Source organism: Nannobrachium achirus, assembly GCF_963921795.1.
Source record: "Nannobrachium achirus genome assembly, chromosome: 20".
NCBI classification, from domain to species: domain Eukaryota; kingdom Metazoa; phylum Chordata; class Actinopteri; order Myctophiformes; family Myctophidae; genus Nannobrachium; species Nannobrachium achirus.
Window position 1 is genome coordinate 36267618 of NC_137827.1, and position 20642 is coordinate 36288259.

At 42.1% G+C, this 20642-nt stretch overlaps 1 protein-coding gene across 2 annotated transcripts in view; it reads left to right on the top strand.

Moving 5' to 3' along the window:
* actn1 (actinin, alpha 1) overlaps positions 1–20642 on the top strand; it is a 77505-nt gene that overhangs the window by 28415 nt on the left and 28448 nt on the right. For both annotated transcript variants that reach the window (XM_080751405.1, XM_080751404.1), the window contains exons 2-6: positions 8230–8344; positions 11230–11349; positions 15533–15619; positions 17187–17274; positions 20003–20081. In XM_080751405.1, coding sequence (XP_080607531.1) covers positions 8230–8344; positions 11230–11349; positions 15533–15619; positions 17187–17274; positions 20003–20081 — 489 coding nt within the window. The remainder of the gene's footprint in view (positions 1–8229; positions 8345–11229; positions 11350–15532; positions 15620–17186; positions 17275–20002; positions 20082–20642) is intronic.

Below are 20642 nucleotides of genomic sequence, written 5' to 3' on the forward strand. Positions count from 1 at the left end.
ACCCAGTTGGAGGAGCTGGAGACTTGAGAAACTGGCCCCGGCTGCAGAAAAACCTCTTTCCTGTGGAGGACGGGCTGCCAGCTATATCTTTTTCCCTGCTGCATTTGTCTGCCCCCTGTGCTGTGCTGTACGTTCTGGATGTGATGTGACGGAGGGGCTCACACTCATGAGTTGGCTTGTTTCAGTGAAAGGATTGTACTAATATGGAGCTGGCTGAAAGGCAGGAAATATTTTCCTAACTGAGGCTGATTAATGGAGGCGGTGGGAGAGGAAGAGTGGATAAGAGGGAGGGGGATAGACTGAAGGCAGCTATAGGGAGAGAGAAAGAGAAATAAGAGACAGGCTAAGAAGCGCTGTGGGTTGTACAGAGAAGGAGCAAGTGTGCATAAAAGTCATTCTTGATGAATATGGAGAGAGTGAGAGATGATGCACACAGTCAAATCTGTAGTGTTAATTTAACTCTGAGTGTAGAAATAGACCTGGGAGTTGAGAGTTTGAACAGTGGATATTACTGTGCTGGTTAGAAGAACAGAACCTACTTTATGTTAGTTTAAGATGAATGTGAAAGGAAAGAGGAAAGGTGGAAACAAAAACAGGGAGAGGATAGATAGTGAGATTTGAAGATTAGGTCTGATTTAAATGAAATAAAGGAGGGAGTGAGAAATTCTCCCAGCACTTATTTCCTTTTATCTGTCTTAGTGGTAGATGCCTGTCATGTTGTTTAGATAGACGCTATGATATTTAGATAGATGCTTGGTAATTGTAATTAAGTGTGCCTGCCATGCAATGGCAAAACACTTATTGTAATCCGCCATACTTAATTAGGGTAGTTAATGATAATGATCCCACAAATTTGGTGCGCTAATAACTGCCGCACAATTTACGCCACCGCCGCAATATATACATCAAAACGTGCGGCTCGGCCGGGAATGGTGTGCTATTACTTTTCTAAGAGAAAAGTTGTATCGTTTAATTGATATTAATTTATTAGTGAATTAATTTTACCCATTGACTTATAATGGGAATCGCAAAAACTCACATTCAATATTTTTCTTCTCGCAAACCATAGGGGCTACAGTTTCAAAACTTGGAGAGGAGATTTATAATGATATCAAGGATTAAATAAAAAATAATTTTGTCAGTTGGCCTCATGGTGGCGCTATAACAGTCCACTTTACCTTTCGGCCTGTAACTCTTGAACCGTGGGTCGGAAAATTAAAATTCCTTTTTCCCTGGATTCCTTGGGTCATGACGCATCTCCTTATATAGGCCACGCCCATTTGCGTCAGGATAGATTTTCCGCCATTTTGAATTTTCTTCAAAACACACTTTTTGCTCCTTTTCCTACATATTTTCTCCAAATGTCACAAAAATCGATACACACGATCTATGGACTCATGCGATAAACATATTTAAACGATATTTTGATAGTCCATACCGTTCTTCCGTAACAGGGTTCCAAAGTTAGCGGGAGGAGCCCGTTTTGTAAGAAGTAGCCATAAATCACAAACGAAACATCCAGTCAACACCAAATTTTAACCACAAGTGGGGGGCGCTATACTGAACATATACCCAAAAGCATTTCCACTTCGACCCATAGGGGGCACCACAAACGCGCAAAACGTAACCGTTTCATGCCAAAACGCGTTTTTCAGGGGAAACGACCCTCTCAAAACGAAACACAAACGATCTCGGGAGCGACGGGACAACGTAATCGCCTTGCGGAACTTGTGGGAGGAGCCTATTTCTTAAAAACAAGAAACCATATTGCTAATGCTAACACATGCTAATGCTAACAAATGCTAATGCTAACAGAGGTGCTAATGTTAGCACATAGAAGGTTGCACAGACTTAGCGAGCTGCAGGCACACTTAAAATTTCTTCGAAATTTTCTTTTCTAGTTTGTATATAGATCCTAAGGTTGTGCTCAAAATATTGAATGTCTATCAGCATACAGGCCATTTTATATCTATACTATCATTAAACCCGTATTGCAATAAATTCGTTTGATTGTTCTTTTATGTTTGTTTTAATAACATATCTACATTTGTAGGCAGCTCAGCTCTACATTACATACTGGTAAATACCTCTGCAGAGGAGGAGCAAAGAGGGCATGAAAAATAGCTGTGAAACTAAAGCTGGCCCCTGCCACTCTCAAATCCCATATTTGGAAGATACTTTTGGACTTATCTTTTTGGTCATGTGCTTCGTGTCATGCAAACGTGATGGGAATGGGAATATGGGGATGCAGTGAATCGTGATCGTGTATCGTGATCCTTACCTGCCAATACCCAGCCCTTATATGTATGTGTTTATTATGTTGTTTATATAGATACTAGGTATGTTATTTATGTTATTTTGACAAGAGATGTATGTCTCATTGTTACCCCAGATTGTAGCACACTTTTGTTTTGAGAGAGAGAGAGAGAGAGGGGTATTGCTGTCGGGTATTGCGGTCTCAAGCTCTATTTTTCATTGGTTCAATATTTATAAAACCTACAGAGACACACTTAACAACTTTACCGTTCACTTAACAAAAATAAATAAATAGCCGATCTTGCTCAGTAGCTCACAATGCATGGCGACACGGTGTGAGTTTGGCTATTTTTGCTACTTTTGCGTGACTCTTGTATGGGGAGAGTATTTTTTGCAGGTTGTTTAGTTTATAAAAAATGCACCTTGGTTAAGGTGGAGACAACCTCCCGTTGGCCCGACCAGGTTAAAGACCCAATGAAATGACTATTTTGGGTATTTTATTTTGAAGTTTCAGTTTGAAAAGGAAGCCTCTGTGTTTCTGAACCTATCCGAGGGGACCAGCCCTTCAGGCGATGGGATTTATTTTTTTGGTATCTAGTGTTAGGTATGGCCATATTTTCACTACAGATATGCTCTAAAAGTGTGAAAAACATGTTTTTGATTTCACCCCGTCTTTAAATTCACGAGGTTATCATTCACCAGCGTCGACAGGTTAGCATTTCACCAGGTTAGCATTCACCAGCGTTAGTTTTACTGAGGTTAGGGTTAGGGTTAAGGTTAGGTAAGGTTTAGGTGCGTGTATCTCAACTCCGTCCCCCCGACTTTCAGCACCTCCGCGCAGCCAATCGCAAGCTTCCGCTGCCTTAACCGAGGTGCATTTTTGATACACTTGATCGGACTGAACGACCTGCAAAAAACACTCTCCCTCTTGTATGACGATGTAGGGTATTAATTTACATAAGGACATAAAATGTAAATGATCAAATAAAAGTTGAGATATGGAAATGGAAGGTTTCCGCCCAACAACAATGTTATTTCAGCCTCACTGCATGCAATGATGAAAATTGTTCCCATCAGACATCTAGGTATACTCTTTATAGTGTAGTAACTTTGTCCACCAGTTTATTAGAGGAAAAGCATTTATTGAGCTGTAAACTTTATATATACCTACCTAATAATAGTGTATAGCTTAGTGTACAGAAATCATGATATACAATTAGGACTAAATCCATGACTGATGTAAAAGAAAATAATAATAAATAAAACAAATTAAAACGCAATTCTGAGAACATACCATGGCTAATTTATGTTTTATAATTTTATATAGAGTTTATTTGCCCTATGGAGAACATTAACAGCAGTTCATAGTTCACCTACTTCAAGGGTCTTCAACAGGGGGTCCGGGACCCCTAGGGGGTCCTCAGAGTTACTACAGGGGGTCCTCCAAATCTTGATTTGATAGAAAATGTTCTCGTTTATATTAACCACTTGCCGGAAATAGCCGATCTACAAGCTCAGATCGTCTATTTTCGGCAAAGAGTTTTGGTGTAGAGGGGAAAAAGAGCAGTACAGAGTGAAAGGTCAAGTTTATTAAGTATTGACGGTTCAAGTGGTTAAATATCTGAAAACACAAATTGACATGAATCCAAAATACTGTGATGATTGTGCTGTCAAACAATGAAACTATATGGAAACTATGAAAAAGGGTCCCTGCTTCATCTCTCTCTCAAGTTAACTAAGGGGACCTTGGCCTGAAAACATTGAAGACCCCTGACCCAATACTTTCTTTTCCCCTCTCACTCACTCACCCCTTAAGACCCAACACATCGACTGACTTCACTCCAATGCAGTCAGTGGTGGAAAAAGTACTAAATGTTTTTTACTCAAGAAAAAGTATCAATACTGCAATGTAGAAATACTCTGTTACAAGTAAAGGTCCAGTGTACACAGGGATGAAGTGGTTAATGTATGTGTTGTAATAATAATACAAATCTACAAAGTAACTAAAGTTTTCAAATAATAATAAAATAGTGGAGGAAAAGTGTAATATTTGCCTCTGAGATGGAGTGTAAAAGAACTGAAAATTGGAAATACTTGCAGAAAAGTAAAAAAAAATAACTCAAAATGATTTTCCACCACTGACTGCAATTTGTCCATTTAGCTCAGCGTGTTCTACGGTTGCCATGGGAAAAAATGTTCCGCATGATGATGCCGACTGGCAGCGTTCCCTGGAGTTGATGCAGCGCAGGCCCAGATTCCTCCTGCTCCCAGCTCTTGACCCCCGTTGTTATTACAGCGTAGCCACAGTTCTGGGAGGGTTGAGACGGGAGAAAGGAAGGCAGACAGGGACATGCTGGGCCCCTGATTCAGCCCGGGAAAAAGAGTTTGAGAGGCCCTCATTGCGCGCTATAGAGAGATCAACGCTACAGCGCTATAGAGAGATCAACGCCTCGCACCGCGAGGCGTTGTGTGCTTGTAGATCTGCTGTTTTCACTACTTTTGTGCAACGGCCTTGTATGGTGAAGCAGGGCTTTGCTTTGCGAAAAAATGTATACATTTGAAAATGGAGATACAAGGTTTCTGCCCGACATTGACGATTTACTTTGTTGGCCGCCCAGCCCCCAAAATGGAACGAAGGCTGACATTTTATTTTTATTTTTTTCCTAATGGCCGGCCTGGACCGGCCGTTCGGGAGTTGTCCCGCTTTTCCCAATGGCCAGCACGTCCCTGCTGGGAGGGTTGAGACGGGAGAAAGGAAGGCAGACGAGACGAGAAGAACAGGGGAGTCCGCGGTATTTACTGCTTCCCGCGGAAATATGCTCTTGACTGTACTGTACTGTATGGATGAATCACTGTAATGGACCACGGTAATTTGAATCTCTTTGTGCACTGAAGGTGTTGGAATTCATTTTTATGACATGATATTTGTAGTACACACCGTAGCGCCCTTGGTACAGAATGAGGATGTGACATTTAGTGCAATAATTAGTGTGTGTAGGGTAGACCGTATGCTATGACATAAATCTCTCTGCATGCATTTAAATTCCTCGAACAGATCCAACACTCAATACAATATTATTTCGAAAATATAGAGCTCTTTGGTCATCTACGAATTAGGCTAAACATACAATAAGGCAGGATTGGTATCAAATATGCCGAATGTTGTCTGTTCACATTGTGAGATCTAAGTACGCAGGCTTGTTTTACACAGTGGGGTAAAGCGGTGTGAATGTAGGCGTTGAGAATACAACCCTCCAGGGAGACGTTCATTTGTCAACACAACCCATTAATGCAGTTATATTCAGTATTTACAAAGCTGAAAACATTTAGTGTGGAAGGCTACAAATTCCAGTTGCTTATCATTTATCACAGTTGGAAATATAGGTACATTTTATCAGTGGCTGAGTTTTAGACCGTATTATCTGTTACATTGAGTAACAGACCATCATGTTTAAAAGTTTAAGTGAGTGACCTTTCACCACCAGTGACCACTGTGACCAGTCACATTTGAAGGACAACTTTAGTTTTCTACAGCAAGGGTTCATATTTTAGATTGTAATTAAAGAATATAAAAGATGAGTGTTAAAATTATTTAATTTACTTCTTTCTATTGTTTTAGAGATTCTTATTTCAGTGGTTGGGGGCATGCGTACAAGTGGCTAAATATGTCATTTTACACAGAATAAGCCCATTCCCAAGATACAACGCAAACCTTCATGGTTGGATGTGACTTAGGGGGCTAGAAGTGTTATTGTAAATAGCAATGAAGAAACTGCTGGTTTATTGTGTCTAAAAAGATTGTGTATGCATGCCCCCATGCGTACGCATGCCCCACATTTTAACACGGTAAACACGATAAAACAATAGAACGCAGCAAATGAAAACATTTTAACACTCACTTTTTATTTTCTCTAATTACAATCTAAAATATGAACCCTTGTTGTAAAAAAACAAAGTTGTCCTTTAAGTAATACGTTCAGCTGCCGGCCCTTATAAGAGTCCAACACAACAGTATCTTGGCGGCAAAAGGAGTGCTGAACACAACACAACACTACACAACACAGCCGGCTCAGTCATGGGAGGCCAAGCTCCTTCCAAACTCCCAGAGTGACACACAAAGTTAACAAAGCTCCAGGAGGGACAGCTAATTCTTGTCAGGAGGGGGCCTGCTGCCTAGCCTGGGACAGGCCCATCAAAGTAGCTTGCTCTACCCAGTGGATTTAACAAGCTAGCATTCCACTGATGAACTCTCTGTGTTTCCCCCAACAACTGTGCTCTTTGAGCATTGACTCAAAGCATCACAAGTCTCTTTTAAACTTTTTGTTTTAAAGATCACGTGTAAGGCTTTGTTCAGAAATATGCAATTGAGTGTGACTGAAGTACGGGGTTTGGGGTGGTGAGTCGTGATATACAACAAAGTTCATGAGCTGGACTTGAACCCACAGCGTCACCAGTGTACGCTGCAGCCCACTACGCCACCGATACAATTTCCACTTCCACTTTCATTAGTTGACATCCAGTAAAGTTGCTGACACTGCAGCCTTTTTTTCATCGGTTTTAAGACTTTGGCTTGCAGCCTGCGGGAGTATTGATTAGAGGTTAATTAAAATATCTCTGTGCCTGTTGGAGCCGGAGTAAACTCTGAAGTAATGTGGCAGGACTGTCTTGCAGTTGCATCAGGGGCAGAGGGCAAGTGGCTGCCAGTTGCTATTTGCAGAACACCTCAATCCTTACTGCTCTTTCTCTGTCAGTTCCGCCCCTTCTGAGATGGAATAGCATACAGTATGATCAGCCCCTTACTATTGATGTTCCATATCTTCCACAGTTCTTGTAGCATCCACAGGGTTTTCTTAGGCTTTTCCACTGGTTTGCCTCTCTAGGCTAACTTCCACCACATACCATCAAACTCTCACACATCTGAAATCTGGCTCCTGCACACTCCACTTTATTGATAGCTTTATAAACCCCACACCACCACCGTTTTTCTGGGGTGATCTCATCGAGGAAGTTCCAAGAGTTACTCCAGAACCGGCTTGCCAGTTGACTTTTAAGTGGCTTTTGTTCCTCTGCGGTGGAAGACAGGCCAACATGAGACAGAGCTGGCTTTCATAAAGGCTCTGAATACACTCCTGCAGGTCCTCCTTCAGACTCTCTGGTGGAAATGGGGGCCTGACGTTGGGCCCTGAGCGTAATTATCCCTGGGTTCTCGTAAAGGAGGCGTTCTCAGTAGGGCACTCTGCGGGCCTGCTGCTCATGCCCAGCTCCTGTTGGGCGGTTGAAGTCCCTCCCCAGATGTAACTCATTAGGTTATTAGCATGCCAGCCATGCCTCACAATCCAGAACGCACTGCACCTACAGCATATACAGTGCTCTTACTGTGCTAATGCATCTATTCTAGGGAACATGACTTAGTTTATTTGCATGCCAGTGATCGATGTGCATGGGAGAGCGGTGCCAAATGAGAAACACAAAGTAAGGGGGGGGGCAAAAAAAGCTGAACTTGCTGCACCTACACTATATTGATTGACCGACAGACTGATTCTCATATTTTGCCCCTGCTGTGTTCAGTCACCATAGAGACATGCAGTTTTCTTTAGCATTGGCAGAGATCAGCATGGCACCATCTCTGTACACAGAGAGATGGTGTTTGACAGGAAGCCCCAAAAAAAGGAAAGAAAATAAGATGCTAGTGGAGTACACCTTTTATATCAATTTCATTGTCTGCTTTGACTTTTACATTAACACTGCAAAATCGTGTTAATTCTAATTTTCAGACTGTCCAATTTCACACTCTCTGTATTAAATAAACATCTGAATTTGAGCGGGTAAGCATTACATTTCTGAGTGCTGGAGGTGTGTATGTCTAACCCAAGTATGTCTATTCTTGGAAATGGAGGACCTGCTGTTTCTGTGCTCTAGCACCCTGGAACAGACAGCGATATCCCCAGGTGACACTCTTGTCTTTCTCTGTAGACGTTTACAGCTTGGTGTAACTCCCACCTGAGGAAAGCAGGCACACAGATAGACAACATAGAGGAGGACTTCAGGGATGGACTGAAACTCATGCTGCTGTTGGAAGTCATCTCAGGTAAAAACTACTGTTTTTGTATAACTGTAGTACATGGACGTTTTTAAGTTCTGTAATGAATCTGTAATGAATTATTCCAAATTATTTGAAAATATCTAGTAGAGAAACTGAATGAATTTGAAAGAAAGTTATTGTGATCTTACCTTTCAGACTTAAGTGTCCTGTTTTGGGAGAGCCGTAATAATATAGTGGGGCAAAAAATATAGTCTTCTGTGTATTCCTCCACAAAATGCTCCTCAAATGCGTTGTTTCATGTCCTGGATCATTTAGCAGAGAAACACACAGAAGTTATAGAGTATCTTTTGCCACACTACAGTATGTTATTGTTATGCCCCTGCAGACCAATGGTATTTTGATTGAAAATCTGCAGTTTTCCTTTGATACTACGTGATTATCTTCACGTAGTTTCATGAAAATCCACCTATCCTTTCTCAAGTTTGATCACAAAGCTTGATTTTTACCTTTTCCACCAAAAGGTGTATCATCTCTTTAGGAAGCTTTTTTGATCATTTCTACCAATTTCCATGAAAATTCGTCCATCTTTTCTCAAGTTCTTGATTATGACCTTGACCTTGACCTTTTCAACCCAAGAGCTAATTATGTATTTGGGGTCAGCCTACAGGACATTCCCTCCGTTCCCACGTTATCTTAACAAACAAGCACACACACACACACACACACACACACACACACACACACACACACACACACACACACACACACACATACGGGACCAATTACAACACTGGTTTTCAATGTCTGTTCCAGAGACCCCTTGGGGTCCAGGGGACCCCTGGGGTCCTCGTGGGGGTTCCACGAACCTTCTCAAGCTAGTTAGGAACCAAATGGACCCTTACGGGTCTGTAACTCTGAGAGTGTAGAATGGTGTCACTAAAATTTTAAACAATTTTAAGACCGTTTTAATACCAAAAAAAAAATAGAGAAAAGAAATGAAATGAATACCATTAACATTACCATCAACACACTAAAACTGGTCAAATATTGGCAAATTTTCAAATAATATAAGAAAGTGTGGGGAAACAATGATAGATATACATACATGTTCTATACAACAACCTCTATTTTCAAAATATTTATCTATGGAGCTGAGTCAAACTAAATGTAATGCCTTCTTAATTCCACGTGCTTGTCAGGGTGGGAGGTCCCCCAGTTCAAATTAGGGGTGCCACAATACGGAACCGAACCGGTATATCCAACTGAATGGCCCTGTACCGAACCCAACAGCCCATACCGAATTAACCGAATTTCTTTATTCTTTTGGGTGTGGCCACATAAAAACTCTTTCTGTACACTTTTTTTGGAGAAAATCTTCCTCCTAGAATAATCATAATAACTGATTATCATGTTTTAGGGTGGAAACAAATGATTGCACCCTATCTTTAAAATTAACTGAACATTTTGGATTCTTTATTTTTTAATTTTTAATTTTTACTGAACCCGAAACCGTACCGAAACCGTGAGCCAAAAACCTAGATACGAACCGAACCGTGGGCTGACTGAACCGTAGCACCCCTAGTTCAAATATGATTATTTTGGGGGGTTGTGGCTAGGGTTGGGGACGGTAACCGCCGTACCGCGGTATACCGAGGTCTACCGCGGTGTCAGTGTGCTTACCGCGGTAAAAAAACACAAAAAAAAGTATATTTTTTATTGGAAAACAGGCGAGTTTTAAAACGGGGGAGAAGCGAGGACCGCATGCGCTCCATGCCGCTCTGGGCCGTGTACCACATGTTTGGAAGCCACATACGTCACTCGGAGACAGACCTGCAAAGCCTGGGCAGGCAGCAGCCTCGTAGAGGAGTACAGAGCAGCGTAAACTTTCTGTGATCCACACGACACAAGGATGTTAATACATACCTTGTGTTGTAGCAGTTTCTTTTTTATTCATACGGATTACTGGCGGAGCGCGGGCCGCGTGGACTAAAACCGAAAATGAAACTATTTTACTTTTTCCACCGTGTCGCGCGTTGTGCCCCGTCCGGCGGCGCGTCGGCGATTTTATAACCTTTTCTGTCAAGTCTTGTAACTAAAACCTGTATATAGCAGCACTCAATCACTGCGATTTGAGAGTTGAGACGTGACGTGAGTTTACAGAATCACTGTACATGATCTGACTACCCGTCCTCTTCTGGTTTGTTCACACACAGCTGTTTGTGTCTGAAAAGCCCAAGTAGCTAGCCTACGTTACTATGGTAACCCGACAGTGCACAGATCTAAAAAGCTCAGAACGCGTTGCGGATGCGATGTGTTGTGAGCTTGTAGATCTGCTCCTTTCAAAGCCAGACCCGCTGTGCTGTACGGAGAAGTATAACTCGGGCAGTCAGGCTGTGGAGAGGCGACTTTTGGGAAGATGATTGCAATATTTTGGCTTATCGCCGAACCTTAATTAATAGATACGGGGGTGCGGTAATTACCGCAATACCGGCGGTAAATGGGAAGACGGTAATCACGGTAACAAAATGTCGATACCGCCCCACCCCTAGTCGTGGCCTGAAAACCTTGAGAAGCACTGGCCTGGTGCATATCAAACTGGGGGTCCTTGAAATGAAAAGGGTTGAGAATAACTGGATTATAATACCCTGGCATGCATCTCTGCAAACAGGGAAATGAATGAAGGAATTTCTGTTGATGTAACATGAATGGTCAGGAACAAACAGTTGAGTTTGATTTCCTATGCCTTCAACCCTAATGCAATGTGCTTGGACAGCAATCTAAAACCGTTATACTGTATTAGTCATTTCTATTCTGCATGTTGGCATTTAGAACAAAAAATATATATATTTTTTAAAATTCTCTAGGCTCCATTGTGGCGACGTTTCCCTAACCCCTCCCTCTGTCTTTCTGTCTGTCTATTTCCTGTCTAGGAGAACGCCTGGCCAAACCAGAGAGAGGCAAGATGAGAGTCCACAAGATCTCCAACGTCAACAAAGCACTCGACTTCATCGCCAGCAAAGGAGTGAAGCTTGTTTCTATTGGAGCAGAGGGTGAGTTTTGACTGGGTGCTGATGTCTCTCTGCCCATGCATTTGAACATGGACTCCAAGAGGGCACCGTTAGCCCAGTGTTTTACCCCTTAAGACCTGAGGCCCATTCCAAAAATGTCCTCTAAATCAGTAGTTCCAGTAGAAATTCCCAACAATAAACAATAAGTAGCTATTTTTGGCCCGGGCCGCCGGTGTGGTGGTCCGGGCACCCTAGCCTGCAATGCCAGCCTGACAGTGTGTCGCGGGTTCGAATCCCGATCCCTACGTCCTTTGCTGCGTGTCACTACCCATCTCTCTCCCCATTTCCTGTCAGTTTACTGTCCTATCAATAAAGACCTATCTAATAATCTAATAAGAAAAAAGAACACTGGCTATTTTTAAGCTTTTTTAATAACATTTAATTTATTTATATTGCTTTTAGATACAATACACAATAGTACATAAAAGCAATCTTGTCCTTTTTCTTCAATGATGACATCATAGGGGCATAAAAACAAAACAAATATATACATACAATAACTAGGCTGCATCTAGTCACTAGGTTCTCCATCCTCTCTGAAGCCCTTTAGATATCTCAACACTGGTCCTCATGCCTTATCAATCACTCTCCTCCTTCCTGCATTCTTGAGGCTTCTCCAAGTAGTTTTCACCTAGCTCTATCAGACACATTTCAAACAACGCCACTGCATCAAACTTCCATTGTCGCGAAATACGTTTTATTTTATTTTATCTAGTTTAAAGTCAACAACTGTAACAGTGACAGATAAGCATCATTTTATGCCACACCTTGTAGTTGACACTGTCCTAATTGTTAGAGTCACCTTCCACCAAAGGTTAGGTCATGCAGTAATTTGACTGCCAGTAGCTTTATTTACCACTAAGTCAGCATCTGATCAATTACAATTAGTCTATCAGCCAAGTCAGCGACACAATAGAAACCATTTCATGTTGTCAATAGTTCATTGTGATAACACACTGTTTCTGCCTCTGCCTCTCTCTCTTTCTCTCTACCTTGCTGTCCTGTTGCCATGGCAGTGGCACTGGCTGCTGTGTGGTTTAATGAGCGGCTTTTATTCCGGTGTGTTGTTGGGACAGTAGTGGTTGCTTTGCGGAGCACTTTCTCCCCTTGAGGGCTGATTGTTCAGAGCAAATATCTCCGGGACGTCCGTCCTCCTCTCCTCGCAGAGCAAACATGTCTTTAGCAGATTAAACACACAAATACCACACATAAACAGACAGACATACACACACGCAAATACGAACACACGTGTGTGTGTGTGTGTGTGTGTGTGTGTGTGTGTGTGTGTGTGTGTGTGTGTGTGTGTGTGTGTGTGTGTGTGTGTGTGTGTGTGTGTGTGTGTGTGTGTGTGTGTGTGTGTGTGTGTGTGTGTGTGTGTGTGTGTGTGTGTGCGCGCGCGCGTGCGCGCACACACATTATGAAATTGGAAATAATGCCGCCTTTGTGTTTGTGTTTGCCCATATACTTATATTGTTTGCCCTTAATATTTGAGGATATCATACAGAAGCCTTGTAATGAGTGAAGGCCAGGTTGAACACACAGGAGGCGCCGCCGTAGCGCTCAACACCCAAGGGCCCAGCCCTGTGTTTGGACTCCGCCTCCCCCGCCGACCCCGCCCACCTCAAACTCTGACCTATAAAAGTTGACCCCTGCCTGGGGGCATAAATACACATCTGACCCAGCTAACCCTCTGCTGTAACGTACAGCTCTCATGTCTGTCTGTGTTCACACTCTGTTTCTCATTATCGTCATGTGTCGTTCCCTGCAAAGCTGTTCAATCTGGTCTCTGGGTGCACTTAAATATAAACTTTATTAAATCAAATGTGTCTTAACCAGTAGTTCTTCTCATACTGAGCTGCATTAAAAACATTGCATGATCACATGTATCTTAGACCAGTGGTTCTCAACCTTTTCAGGCCACGACCCCCAAAATAATCATATCTTAACTGGGGACCCCCCACCCTGACGAGCACTAAGAGTTGTGAGTTCCGGATTTTCACAATTTCTGCCTCTAATATTTGATAATTTGGCCAATGTTTAATTTGTCATTTTAAAGGTATTAAAAAGTCCGTCAATTGTCACTTTAGAAATGTGCATATACCCTCTATAGTACACTTAAACTGTATGTTGGTTTGTTTACTGTTGAGTGAGAAAACAATGTTGCACACTAAGGTAATCATCTGGGGACCCCCCAAAATAATTTGGGGACCCCCCTAGGGGTCCCGACCCACAGGTTGAGAACTACTGGTCTAGACAAGTAGACATGTCCAAGGGGCTGATACCGGTGCATTACCACTAAACACAGCTTGACCATCATTGTCCAAGTAAAACGATAACCTTGGTGGGGCACCCTGCCTCTACATCATATGTTTGAGTAAAGTTCTTATATTGTTCTGGTTTCATTGCTGCTCACCTCTTCTATGTAAGAGGAGTGGGTTGAAACACATAGCTTGTTCAAAAAGGGATTCTTCTAGTCAGACCAGCATTCCAGACAGATTAGCCGATTTGAATCCCATTCTGGACACGCGACTGCTTGCCCAGCTGGAGGAGGAGAAGGAAGAGGAGGAGGACAACCAGGCTGGGGGGGGTAGCATTTGATATAGAGGGAATAAGGCAGTCAGGCTGTGGTGTGGAAGCTAAGGGCTTGGGGGTAAAGTGGTGGTAACTTCTACTTTCATATACTCTAGCCCCACACAACCCATTACACATGGAACCAATTCCATAAGCCCTCCTGACAACACTGTCTAGCATCTACGTGTGTGTGAGTGTCTAATGGCTGAAAAACATGTTATGTTGCTCCACGCACCTCGCATAGAAAAGCTCCCAGCTTGTGTTTTCTCCGTCGTGTTAAATTGTTCAGACATCCAATTGACATTTCACAGAAACAAAATGTGCGCGCCGTGGTTGAGTGGCTTTACAGTAGTACTGTGCTATCACCATACCCTGCAGCCCACCCCACTACACCCACCCCCATCCCCCGTGCCTAATTGGATTAGAGTAAGAAACAAATGATTATCGGGAGGCAGAAAACAGGCTGACCTGTTAAAGGGGATTTCATTATAAACAATTGCAACAGTGAGGAGAGTCAGTTCATTCACAGATGCCAATTATAGACGGGCTAGAGGGCAGCTTAATGTAATGGACTCAGGATGAAGTACTTATGAATTAATAGCTGATGTTGTGAAAAAACCATGTACTGCAGGTTTTTTAGTTTTAGTTTTTAGTTTAGATTAAATGTTGACATTTATACGCTGATTGAAACAAAGCAATTCTTGTCTTTGAAACCTTTTCAAAACCTTTGGTATAGTCCTGCAACCACATCAGTATGTTTTCCTTGATTATCAAAAGGTGATATCAGGTGCTGCTAGTTAGTAGTTATTTGTACCTACTGTTCTGTTGTACTTCTGTAACTTTGCTCTGAACATATCATATAGGGTCATATCAGGTCATCAGATATTTACATTTTTTTTTACTGGTTGCTCCGGATGAGCGTATCAGCCTACAATAATAACAAACTTTATTTTACACTTGGAGTTTAGCTCAAAGTGCTTTACAGCGTGCTTTTCTATGTAGATCCTTTACAATACGTAAGGGATAATGTGCAGTGAGTGAGTAACTAAGTAACCTTGGGAACCAATGGATCCCGAGCCATGTGGCCAATAGATCAGGAGCATATCTCCTGTTTCCGTTGAGTGAGGTACACCCCCTGGACATGATGCTATGTAGTATGTTGCAGGGACTTACTCCCAATCCAACCCTTGATGCTGAGTGCCAAGCAGGGAGACATGGGGTACCATTTTTATAGTCTTTGGCATATCTCGGCCAGGGATTGAACCCCCAATCTCAGGGCGGACACTCTTAACAACTACTAGACCACTGAACTTGTATACAACAGTCACTATTGGAAAATACGCTTTGCGTCAGTTGTGTATCAACCTGTCAGGTTTATTTTTTAATTAAAGAAAATAAGTTACGGTTATTTTATACAAGCCAAGCTTCCATAGCAACGTCAACAACGGACTGTTATAAAGAACAGCGGCCTGCTATTAGGAAATAACAGGCGGTAGAATGATTCGATCGACCAACCAGAATTGAGTATTCAACAAAGCTGTGTGTGTGATTAAATATGACGTAATCTAATGTTTTCTATTTCCTTCTTTTGCAGAGATTGTGGATGGTAACGCTAAAATGACCCTTGGCATGATCTGGACAATAATCCTCCGCTTCGCCATCCAAGACATTTCAGTTGAAGGTAGTGTGCACGTATATGTGTGTGTGTGTGTGTGTGTGTCTGTGTCACTGTGTGTCGTGAGTATGAATATATTTCTCGCCTCCCTTCATTAATTCACTTGATAATTATTCCTGCTCGCTGCTGTCCTCAAGCACTTCCATTGTGTCTCGGCAGTGCCACTGCTGCATTTTATCAGCTATAATTATCTTTCTCAGAAGGAGAAGAAAACATCAACTTCAGATAATGTGCCAATTTTAATATGAATGTGACAGCAGGGAATCTGCTTTTCCTGTCCTTAGGAAGTGATGTTATGGAAACAGTTATGATATGGCTCTTTTCTTGTTTTAACCTCCATAATGTACTTATGGTGTAATCTAGTTGGAACGTCAGAAGTGGTCAGCCTTGATAGCTCCAGCCTTGGAATTTCTTTTTTTACAGTTGACTGAGCTATCCACTCCCCTTTGTATATTCATCTCTTTATTTATGTACAGTATGTACAGTGTACAGAAATGGTTTTCAAACCTTTTGTTTGGGAAATAAGTGAGCACAAACTACTGATATAGTAAATTAAATGATAATTCATAACTTTTGTATTGCTGCATTGTATGTGTGGTTGTCTCAATGGTATACGGTATAAGGGAGGCAAACATGGAGGGCAATGGCAGAACTTGATCCTCAGCCAGCTAAGGGCAGGGTCCAAAATCAGAGGCCTAAACCACTCAACCATCAATGGGGTCCCTCGCTGCTTTAGGATTTAAACACAGGCTTAAATAGAGAGCCTGATGATGACTAAGTAGTGAAGACACTTATACCCCTGCTGGCATAGGATTCTATCCTCCCAGCTTTTACTATAACAAGTTACTCAATACTACAAAATGACAAATGTGAGGGCAAGTGGAGAGCCCAGTCTTATTAAAACAAGTGGCAGCCAGCGTCCTGTTGTCTCAAGCTGTTAATGTGTCGACCACATGGCTGCAGAGTCTTGGGTTTGCCTCCTGCATCAGGAGCTGTGCTGCATCTCATCCTGTCTCCCTCAAGCCTCATATCTGCGTTGATGACAAAATGTTGTCAACTACAATAATGTATTTTCAGCTGAGAAAACTCAGGGTCTTGTCTCACTGAAATATAATAGCCTTTAATGTATTCAACCACTTGAACCTTAGCATCCCCTTTCTGGGGACAACATGCACAGAAAATGGCACGTCAAGTCTACAAACTCACAATGCATTTAGATCTCCTATTTTCGTCAAAGAGATTTGGTGTGAAGGTGAAAAAAGAACGTGTCAAGTACAAAACCGACCCTGCAGCACCTAAGTATTAGTTTGGAAGTACGGAGGGTTTAGGTGGTTAAAGAGACACTTTAGCGTTTTAGTGCTGGACTCCTTTACATTTACGAGATAATGTGCCTCCTTTACATTCAGTTTAACGCTAAAACCCTGAATCATTCAAACGGTGATGTCCCACATTTCCCATTCTCTCTACATCTCCCTTTCTCTTAATCCATGTTTAAATGTGGCTTAGCCTGTGAGGTAGTTAATGAGTCTTGAGTTTTCTCTATTTCACGATGATCCTTGTTTCCTAACCACAGAGACGTCGGCCAAAGAGGGCCTGCTGCTGTGGTGTCAGAGGAAGACCGCACCCTACAAGAACGTCAACATTCAGAACTTTCACATCAGGTACAGCACATTCTCTCCAGACAGAGTCATGATCGCTTACGCTTCTTCAAAGGTAGAGAGACAGACCCAGTGGGCGTCCCCCTTTCTTTGACGATGGCTTGCCAGATTGGGTACAGCAAGACTCCCGCTTAACCATCCATTCCAAAGCATCTGGAGTGGAATTAATCAAGAGATAAATGACAGTGGTAGAATAAGAGAGATAATTCTGCGGAATAGGTCCCATTGAGAGACAAAATGATAGGCTATTAACGGGCAATGGTATCATCAAAGTTGGGAGAAGTATGGTCATAATCACAAAAATGGGGGAATTAAGGTAGGGCAAGTCAGTAAGGAATGCTCTCCACAAGTATTGTACCCTTGAGCAACGTAATGTACCCTGCACTCGTCCAGCTGATCTGTGACCACTAGCAGAAGGCTGTGGTTGTACTGGGTACCTCCCGGATGGTGCTCATGCGTACCTGCAATTTCTTTCCCTGGGCATTGCTATGGAATAAGAATGTCTTTGTAGTCTACTTGCTGGATTTAATGGTCTGCTTTGAATATGGCTAAATGGCCGCGGTAAAGAGGGAATTATGGAAGTGGCCCTGAAACAGCACAGACGACAGCAGTGGCCCCAGACAATAGTAATGGAGAACAGTGCAGACCAGAGAGCAAACAGCCCAACCACAGACCCTGCTCTCACATACCAGACCGGTTGAGTAGAAACAGTTGGTGAAATAGTAAATGCTGTATCCTGGTTACAAAACCATGGTTAAAGTCATATGTTGATCATTAGAAACCTGAATATGAAAGCTGGGATATGCTTCTATTAGCTGGGACTCTGAGGCATGTAAACCACAGTGAGCTGATCGTAACTAAACTACATTTTGGTGGTCTAAAATTATATCTCTATTATATCATCTGCTGTTTAGACTGCTCTGTCCATTCACGTGTATAGGGAGATTCATAATCACATCATCATATAACATATATGAACATCCAAACATAGTATCTTCAATAAGACTGTAAGAGGTTTATGCTAGCATTCCGAGCTAGCATCAGGAATACTGTTGAATACTGCATGTATTAGATATGCATAGTTTTAGTGGCAATCCATACGCTTTATGTCCATTGTGTTACTACTATCCCAACGGAGAGAGATAATTGCTCTAATGTCTGAACTCCAAACTACAATAACGATGATGGCGTATCTAGTGTAGAATCCGGTGCACTGTATGTTTCCTATGTCCTATGTCAACCAGTAGGTGTCCTGTGCAACACCAGGGTCAGGGAAGAGTAGGGAGACAACCTCTAATCACTGCGGCTGTGATGGTTATAGTGCGTTAACATACCATACAGATTGTATAAAATCTGATTGTTTAAAAAAACGTTTCATACGTTTAAATTGTAACTTTAAGAGTTCATGTAGTATAACATCTGGGCTAGGGTCCAGAATTCTTTTAACTTCATATTACATTTGTAGCCTGCAGCAAAACCCTTCTTTCTGTCATACCTGTGTGAGGATTCTATTCTTGCCCCAAGTGGGGTTAGTTAGGAGTCAGGCCGGGTTGCACTGTTGACTGTACAGACATTGAATTATTGAGAGTGACCACCGTGAGTCTCAGATGTGGATGAAAGTGGAGGTGAGAAGAAAGGTCACCTCAGGGGCAGGTAAAGGTAGAGGCCTTCATGTTGTTCTTTCAGAGATGGAGGGAGATGTTGGTGTCGAGCACAGGCCTTTGATGTTGCTATCTGTGAGAGACGATGAGAGGCACTGAAATAGTAGTCCAAGTAATGGAGTGACGCACAACACAAATACTAGGTATTAAGTATGTTTTGAGCACATTCCATGTGAGTCATTATCAGGAAGGGTTTGGTTATGGGCCCTTTTTTTGTTTGAATTAACAATGCTGCATTTATGATCACTTACAGGTTAAGAGTATTCCGCTATAAGAGTCAAATAAAACTACCATACTGTATGTTCAGTACTCACATACTGTAACAAAAAATAAAACAAATAGGAGGAAATATGCAAATAAAATTACTTTAATACATAATACAACTAAGTACTAAAATACAGGAAAGACTTGACATCAAAATCTGTATAGAAGCCTTACTCTACATGAAGGCGAAGGGTGAATAGTTTCAGAACTAATAACTTCCCTCATCAGATGAGAGGTCATCAAAGGGAAGGCAGAACAATGCGTTCCTTATTGCTCTGTGTCTTTGCTTGTCTACCATCGGATAGACGGGGCCTGTTCCCAGTGCACTCTACCACCCCAGTCCCATCTGCTGCTGTGACTACAATCCCAGGCTGATTGACTCACAGGGTCACAGTGACAGTGTGCATCAGTAGCCAGCTTCTGTAGCCACGTCATAACATAACAGAGACTTGGATATGATTGGGCCATGTGGTGCCCTGGGTGTTCATAACCTCATCACCTCAATTAGTCTCTGATGAAGTAGGAGGTTTGTAGTGGCGTGGTAACACACATGCCCTTTGACCACGTAGCAATAGGTAAGGATGGGTCAAGGTCATGTTGGCAATTAAAAAGACAAGGTGAAGGAAGTAATCTTGATTAAAGACACTTCATGTTCTTTTTTGTTCTGTCTCATTATGTTCCCTCTTCTTTCTTTCTTTCTTTCTTTCTTTCTTTCTTTCTTTCTCTCTCTCTTTCTCGCTTGCTCTCTCTCTCTTTCTCTCTCTCGTTCTAACCTCTCTCTCTTGTTCTCTCTCACTCTCTCACAGCTGGAAAGATGGCTTGGGTTTCTGTGCTCTCATTCATCGGCACCGTCCAGAGCTCATTGACTATGGTAAACTGCGCAAGGTGAGTGAGTTGTCCCTCATTGTTATTATGAAAGGAAAACATACTGTACAGTAGCCACCACACCGTGACCACAAGTATTCACCTGACTTAAAGGAGTAGTTCACACCCAAAATGGCTTTTTTTCTATTGATTACTCATGCCGTGGATAATAATTTTTGGTATTTGTCGCATTCCTAAGACAAAAATTGCAATGAAATTGGAAGTCTCCATGGTGTGAATTATCAATAGAAAAAAAATCATTTTGGGTGTGAACTACTCCTTCAAGTCAGGTGAATATTTCCTTTAAGGTGAAAAGGTCCTTTAAGGCCTGTTGTTGGTTAGGCTCCTATCTGAATCACTTCAGTACAGTACAGTTTCTGTGCAGGAATGTCACTTGAGAAGAACATATTGACACACACACACCTACAGTAAAATAATCAGTCTATAAACTAAAGTAAGAAATGTGTTCAAAAAGTAAACTAGTCCAGTGATTCCTTGGCTCTGAATCGTTTATGATGCCTAGTTGATACAGTCTGTGTTTGGAGAATATTTAATTAATTCTGCGTTGTCAGAGTACCCGAT